This window comes from Leptonychotes weddellii, chromosome 6 (genome assembly GCF_054177405.1).
Source record: "Leptonychotes weddellii isolate Sample4059 chromosome 6, ASM5417740v2, whole genome shotgun sequence".
Lineage (NCBI taxonomy): Eukaryota > Metazoa > Chordata > Mammalia > Carnivora > Phocidae > Leptonychotes > Leptonychotes weddellii.
In genome coordinates, this window is record NC_138374.1 from 65,595,244 (window position 1) to 65,603,018 (window position 7,775).

Consider the following 7,775-nt stretch of genomic DNA (forward strand, 5'->3'; position numbering starts at 1 on the left):
GGCTCAGGTCAGGATCCCAGAGTGCTGGGATGGAGGCCCATGTCAGGCTCCCTCCTCAGTGGGGAGCCTGCTTCTCCCTCTCCCTCTGCTTGTGCTCTCTCACTCTCTTGCTCACTCTCTCAAATAAATAAAATCTTTATTATTTATTTATTTATTTATTTTTAAGATTTTATTTATTTATTTGAGACAGAGAGAATGAGATACAGAGAGCATGAGAGGGAGGAGGGTCAGAGGGAGAAGCAGACTCCCCGCCGAGCAGGGAACCCGATGCGGGACTCGATCCTGGGACTCCAGGATCATGACCTGAGCCGAAGGCAGTCGCTTAACCAACTGAGCCACCCAGGCGCCCCTAAATAAAATCTTTAAAAAAAAAAAAAAGATTCTCCCACTTCCTCTGCTCCCTGCCCCGCCCCCATGTACACACGCTCTAAGAAAATAAAAATGAACAAAAACAAAACGTATACTAAGAAACAGTTCAAAACATATACAAAAGAAGATGGGACTGTATAATAAATCCCCCATATACTCATAATCTGGATCCCACAATTATCAATGCAATTTTGTCTCATCTATACTCCTACCCACCCCTCCTATACAATGATTATTTTGAAAGAAACCCAGATACTACATCACTTCATGAGAACAGTAAAGAGTATTATAATCTAAAGGGGGGAAAAAAAGTATTCTAATCTGTAGTGGTTGGGATTATGGGTTATTTTTATTTTTCTTATTAATACTTTCCTGTACTCTTTAATGTACTTAGAATGAGTATATTAATAAGAGTCAGTACAATATAGTAAATTAAGAGCACAGGCTCTTAAATTAGATGCTTAGGTTCAAATCTACCACTTAGCAGCTAGATGACCTTGGGCTAGAACCTCGCTACCTCAGGATAAAAGAGTGACTATCTCACAGGGATGAGACGTGAAATGCTACATGTAAAGTGCTTGGAACGTGGCTAGGCATACAGTGCTAAATAAAGACTGTTATTATTACTTAATAATTTGGGGGGAAAATGTGAGTTAAAAAAATTCTTTAAGTCCTATACAAAAGATATTCCACACAAACAGAAGAGATGCCAGTATAACTGTGTATAATATGGAGGAGGTTGGGAGGAGGTGTTTAAATATTATCCCCCTCATTCAATTCAGAAATAAAGTAATCCTGTTGATTCTAGTAGCAACAGAGGTTAAAGTGTTTGTGGTGTTGTTCCATTATGAAGTACATCACAACCCTTTAGTATAGTAGAAAGACAACCAAGACTATATACCTATTCTAGGGCTCCTGGCCTTCGGTACAACAGAGATATACAAAGAATTATTCAGCTGGTTAATTAAATTACCTGCACCAACACTGACCCTGTTAGATAAACATGTCTTTAAACCAGAAAAAACTCTTCTCTTTTTGCTGTGATTCTCTGATTTTGGTCAATAATACAGACCATCTCAGAGGCTAAAATAAAATGTTATTATGCAGCACCTCCATACCAAAAAGGAAATTAAACTACTAAATTACCATCCCTTTGTTTAGCAAACAGAACCGTTTTCTAGTTGTCAAGGCAACGGCTACCTCACAGTTACCCAGCATTGCTTAAACAATTATTTTTCTAGTCAATCTACCAAATGCCCTAACTGGCACCTAAAAACCATTGAATTCCATGGGAATACTAAAAAGCATAAGCGATTTTTAAATTAGCTATTGGTGGATAATAACCATTTAAGAAGCCAAAATGCCAGTGAAACATACAAGTGCCCAAAGGGATCAACAGTAATTTCTAATGTGCCTTGGGCTGCAGTACACCAAATGTTTGAAGTAAGCTTCAAAAAGACAATAGTTGAATCAATTTTCCAAACGGCTGACTAATGTTGACACTGCCTAGGAAATATTCAGTTATTCAAGATCTATTTTTTTAAAAAAGTAAAACATGCCTGATGCCATTTTATTGAGGTAGTTTCTTCAGAAGGGTAAGCATTCAAACTGGCTGTGGCAGTGCCGATGCAGCCAGGAGAAACAGAGATTTGATGCTCCAACCATCAGTAAATAAATGTACTTAAACACATAGTGTAACAATAAATCTAGGAAAATGACCTTTTGTATATGACAATCTCAAAGAGGCATTAAAACAATAGCAGAGATAATTCCAACAGATGAATGAAAAATACACCTATATGCCAAAGGGTATGTCATTTAAAAACAAAAATGCACAATTTTTTAGGACATAAAAAAAACTAAGTACATTGAAAAAATAAAGAAAACCGTGTAATCTAACTTTAAAATCTTCTCTGGGACCATTTCCTCTCTTCCTTTTCATGTGGTGCTAAGGACATGGGGTAGTGAGGGGAAAGGTTTGGGGAGGCCCAGAGGGACAGGACAGACGCTGAGTGTACAAGGTAACGAGGAGGCGGTTGTGGGAGTCACATGCAAGCACAGGCTGACCCTGTGGCTAAGGACATGGTGGAAGCTGAGCAGAAACAGGAAATGAGCAACATAATTAAATTTGTTACACTCACCAAATAAGTAAACTGACTGATCAAATAAGTAAATCTACCAAGGATAGTAGGGCCATGTTTCTCACTGCCAGAGAAATGTAAAAGGAGGGAAGGAAAAAGGCTATAAAGAAGTCTAAGGTGGGGTGCCTGGGTGGTGCAGTCGCTTAAGTGTCCAACTCTTGGTTTCAGCTCAGGCTGTGATCTCAGGGTCGTGAGATCCATCCAGTCCTGCACAGGACTCTGCGCTGACGGGGAGCCTGCTTAAGATTCGCTGTCTCTGGGCGGCGCCTGGGTAGCTCAGTCAGTTAAACATCTGCCTTCATCTCAGGTCATGATCCCAGGGTCCTGGGATGGAGTCCGACATCAAGCTCCCTGCTCAGTGGGGAGTCTGCTCCTCCCTCTCCCTCCGCCCCTCCCCCCGCTTGTGTACGCTCTCTCTCTCTCAAATAAATAAAATCTTAAAAAAAAAAAAAAGAAATATGAATTCATGGTTGCATAATACACACATATAGAAAAATGAATAGTTACAGATATGTGTGTATATTATATATATATACACACACATATATTTGTGTGTATGTGTGTGCACATATATATGTACATATATTTTCCTAACTCTGTCCACCTAGAAGGCTCAATAGCAACCGATAGGCCAGTAACAAAAACATACCAATGGCCCATCTCTTGATTTCTAAATCCCATCCTACATTAAAAGAAACCAAAGATCTTTGGAGAAATGGCTGACTTCAAAGTTGGACAGGAAAACTACAAGAAGAATCTGAAACCTCTTGAGCCAGAAAGTAAGGAAATGTTCAACAAATGATGGGAGACATTTCAAAGAGAGACACAGGAGCCAACTGAAGGGGCTCCTACTGGCCAAATGGGGGAAACCAAAATAAATTTGGTTATCCTTGACAGGCATGTCTATGTATGTCAAAACTGACTTAAGATGTATATATTCCACTGTAAGTAAACTGTACCTCAGTTTAAAAACTTAATAAATTACAACCCACTCATTAAAACTGGCATCCATGAGTCCATACTGACAAGTGAATGAATGATGAATAAATAAGTAAATGCAGAAAAGGGAAAGTTCTTCCTTACAGTAAAATGTTCATAAATGTAGCAGGAATGATGGAAATAGAGGATCATCTTTTGGCAGCCATCTTAAAGGTGACAGATTCATAGTGTTGTCTACAGATGCTAAACTGATGAGTGGAGGTCTGATGAACAGCGTATTAATATAATTCTGGAATATTACTCAACTGTCAGTGGTGCAATGATGGAATATACTGAAAACAAAAGAGCAACTTTCTGTGTGGCACTTGACAATGAGAAAAACTAGAACCAGGTTGAAGAAGTTATCCTACAGAATTCCTTATTCCTGTATTCCTTAAAACTCAAAAGAATATGAAATATAGGGAAAACTAGGAAAGAGTTTTAGATTGAAGTAGTCTGAAGAAGTATGACAGTCAAATGCAACATGAATTCCTGGATAAAGCATGGACCAGAAAGGAAAAAGAGACATTCTTAGGAGAGTTGGTAAAATTTAAAAGGGATCTGTGGATAGGATGGCAATATTATACCCATGCTGACTTCCTGATTTAGAGGGCTAAAGGCAGGATAGGTACAAGAGTGGCCTTTTTATTGGGAATTACACAGTGGAATATTTAGGAGTGACAGGACATCATGTCTGCAGCTTGCTCTCAAGAAATATGAAGATAAAGACAAAGGTACATACATATGTATACATATATAGGTTATATTAATTATTTGTACTATAAATTCAAAATTCTTTGAAAGTAAACTATTTTTTTAGGTAGTATATATGTTTATTGGGCATCTGTATATCTTTTTCTGAGTTGCTCATTTGTGTTCTTTATCCATCTTTTTGAGTTACTTTTTTTTTAACTGAACTGTAAAAGTTCTTGCATATGTTTTTTAAGTTCTTGCATATTAAAAAATAATCAGGGGTGCCTGGGTGGCGCAGTCAGTTAAGCGTTCGACTCCTGGTTTTGGCTCAGATCCTGATCTCAGGATTGTGAGATGGAGCCCGACACTGGGCTCCACACTCAGCACAGAATGTGCTTGAGGCTCTCGCTCTCTCTCAAACAAACAAAACTTTCTCTCTCTCAAACAAACAAACACAAAAATCTTCTCTGGATGCCACTTTTTTCCCTAATATTTTCCTAAAATTTAAGTTACTTTAGACGATGGAACCACAAATTACTTTTAAGTAAATTTTACTCCCACATCTACTAACCAAAATTTACTCGTATCTACTAGCCAGAGAGAAAGCTGCACATTCAGAGAGGCATATTCCTGGAAATTTTAAAAGCTCAAAATAGACATTCTAACTAGACTATTCATCATCAGCAAAGAAGTAAGAGAAAAATATAGGAAGGATATTTATTAAGTGCCTACTGTACATTTAAGACATTATTCTATAAGCAAAAAAAGCACAGGCACTTTCCTCATATAACACAGAGGTAGCCAATTAATATTTTGCCCTCAGAAGAGGTTAGTCTTATTTGGTATCTTGCTGGTGAGGTTAAAACTTTATTCAAACTAAATGAAACTGCTTCAGAATAACATCACTCTCAGAACATACCATGCTCATTTATAATATTTAAACTTTAATGATCTGCAATTTAGAGGAGCCTGGTGGTGCAGCCAATTCAAAAAATCAGAATTTATAAAGAGAAACCATAAACTGGCATTGTTACAGTTTATGTCTATCTGGGCATGTTAGTAATATCTACTTTGGCATGAACTGAAAGGCAGTAAGTAGAACATTTTGAAATGTCACAAGATAAGTCACTAAGGATGCATCTAGAGAATATTTTCTAAGAGTCTGCTTGATTACCAAAAATAATAATCCTTGAAAGTCCCCATTAATCAAGTTTTTTTTTAGATGACCTGAAAACAACAATATTACATTTTTGTTTTATTACCAATAAAAATTACAGTAGAAAACTAAGGAGAAAAATCAGATTAGCAGATGCGTCTGTCTTCTCAGAGATGACTATCATTATACTATTCCAGATATTTTCCCCTAGCAAAATAACCAGAGAGATGACAGTTTGATCAACTGCTCTCACTTCATTGTAAACTTTTGTTTTTCACTTAGTAGAGCCTGAATGTTCTTCCATATCTGAAATGTGATTCTGTAAAGTGACTGCTAATCATTACATAGTCTTATCTGTGCTGCACCAACCTTTATGTACTTATTTCTTCATGACTGCAGAGAGAGAGAGATAGAAGCAGGGAGGGAGTGGAAGGAGGATGGATGAAATAGAGAATGACAAGGAGATAAATGGTAGAGGCCAGAAGCAGAGAAAACAAGGAGGAAGCAAATCCTATGGATATAGGGTTTGGTACTTGATTCACTAGCTCTCCTGATGAAAACCATCTCCTATTTGTTGTCTGATTTCAGAGTGGCTGTACAACTTAATGTACTGATTAAGACCCTAGCAAATCTGAAGAATCTCTGGCTTTTGAGCTAGAGAGATTGCTATTCACTAAGTAACTCTATCTTGAAGTATGTCACCTCCACCATTTTAATCTTTGGTTTCCTCTCTATCGAATGGAGATTTATCTTGTAGGGTGCTTGCGAAAGTTTTAAGTTAAAATTAGGTAGTATATTTAGACTCTTTAGGAGACTGACAAGCACTCAGCAAATATCAGATTAAACCATATGAAAGTGCTATTTTTATAGATCAAAAAGGTCAAATATGGGCAATTTATATAGCTCAACCTAATGTTGATTTTGTCCTTTTCTTTTAAACAGGTGGGAAACCAGAGACCAACACCTCAGACACCTAACATTACAGTGCCATTCCACAATCTGCTCAGACCCTGCTCCTACTCCATTGCCCAAGAGCAAGACTACTCACCTCTCTCGGTCCCACAGTACTCCACTTATGTATATTTCCTTTAGATGACTGAGCCCTGGATCCTGGGCAACCTGCATCTGACCCTTATACCACTAACAGGGGTATAACAATTTGTTCCCACTTGATGGTTGTCTGGCCCACCAACCAAGCTTTTATCCTGTTTTATAGCCTCAAGAATATAACCTTTTTTTTTTTAATATTTTTTTTTAAAGATTTTATTTATTTATTCATGAGAGAGAGACAGAGGGAGAAGCAGGCTCCCAAGGAGCAGGGAGCCCGATGCGGGACTCGATGCCAGGACCCTGAGATCATGACCTGAGCCGAAGGCAGACGCTTAACCATCTGAGCCACCCAGACGCCCTCAAGAATATAACCTTGAAAGAAGCCATCAAAAGGGAACTAATCAGGTGCCTGGGTGGCTCAGTTGGTTAAGCGACTGCCTTCGGCTCATATCATCATCCTGGAGTCCCTGGATCGAGTCCGCATCAGGCTCCCTGCTCAGCAGGGAGTCTGCTTCTCCCTCTGACCCTCCCCCCTCTCATGTGCTCTCTCTCTCTCAAGTAAATAAATAAAATCTTAAAAAAAAAGGGGGGGGGAACTAATCTGGGGCACCTGGGTGGCTCAGTCAGTTAAGCGTCCAACTCTTGATTTTGGCTCAGGTCATGATCGCGGGGTCGTGAAGTCGAGCTCCATCTCGGGCATGGAGCTGTTTAAAGATTCTCTCCCCACCCCCACGCTCTCTTTCTAATTAAAAAAAAAGGAAACCTTTGATTGCTCAAAAACCTGTCCATTACTTGTCTAATGACCAAAACAAACTGACCCACATAATATGTAATCAGCACTCTAAGCCCTAGAATTCATTCTAATTTCAGATCACTGATATATTAACTCCTTTGGTAACCAATACTACAATACTCACTGTTACACTATATACTGGCTTTGCTTGTCCCAAACAGATACAAACGTTCTGTAAAGGTGAGCATTTCACACTGTATTTTAATGAATTGTGTCTGTTCTCTCTCCTAGATTGAGCAACTTCAGGCAGAAATAGCCCCTTACTCACCTCTGGATGCCCTGGTCCTAGAATTGCACCTACATATAGGAGGAATTCAGGAAATGTTACTGAACCAAAGAAGTCAGACATTAATTAAGCCTGGCTAAATGAGAGTTCTCTTAAGCTAAATATTTATATTTCAAAACACCTTATAATGAGAATCATCTTACAGTGAGAGGTCAAAAGCATGAGCTCTGGAATCAGAGTACCTGGTTCAAACTCTAGGTCTATGACTTACTAGGTATGTGACCTTTGAGGCAGATTATTTAACTTCTCTGAGCCTAGCTTCACATGTGTAAAGTGGGATTGATAAATAATAATATAATAAGCATATAA

General features: G+C 38.5%; 1 protein-coding gene across 1 annotated transcript in view; it reads right to left on the reverse strand.

Moving 5' to 3' along the window:
* Nucleotides 1-3,641, reverse strand: part of ARID4B (AT-rich interaction domain 4B) — an 82,694-nt gene extending 79,053 nt beyond the window's left edge. The window contains exon 1 of the mRNA XM_081823167.1: nt 3,594-3,641. Within this exon, the coding sequence (XP_081679293.1) occupies nt 3,594-3,641 (48 nt within the window). The remainder of the gene's footprint in view (nt 1-3,593) is intronic.
* Nucleotides 3,642-7,775: the final 4,134 nt, after the last annotated feature.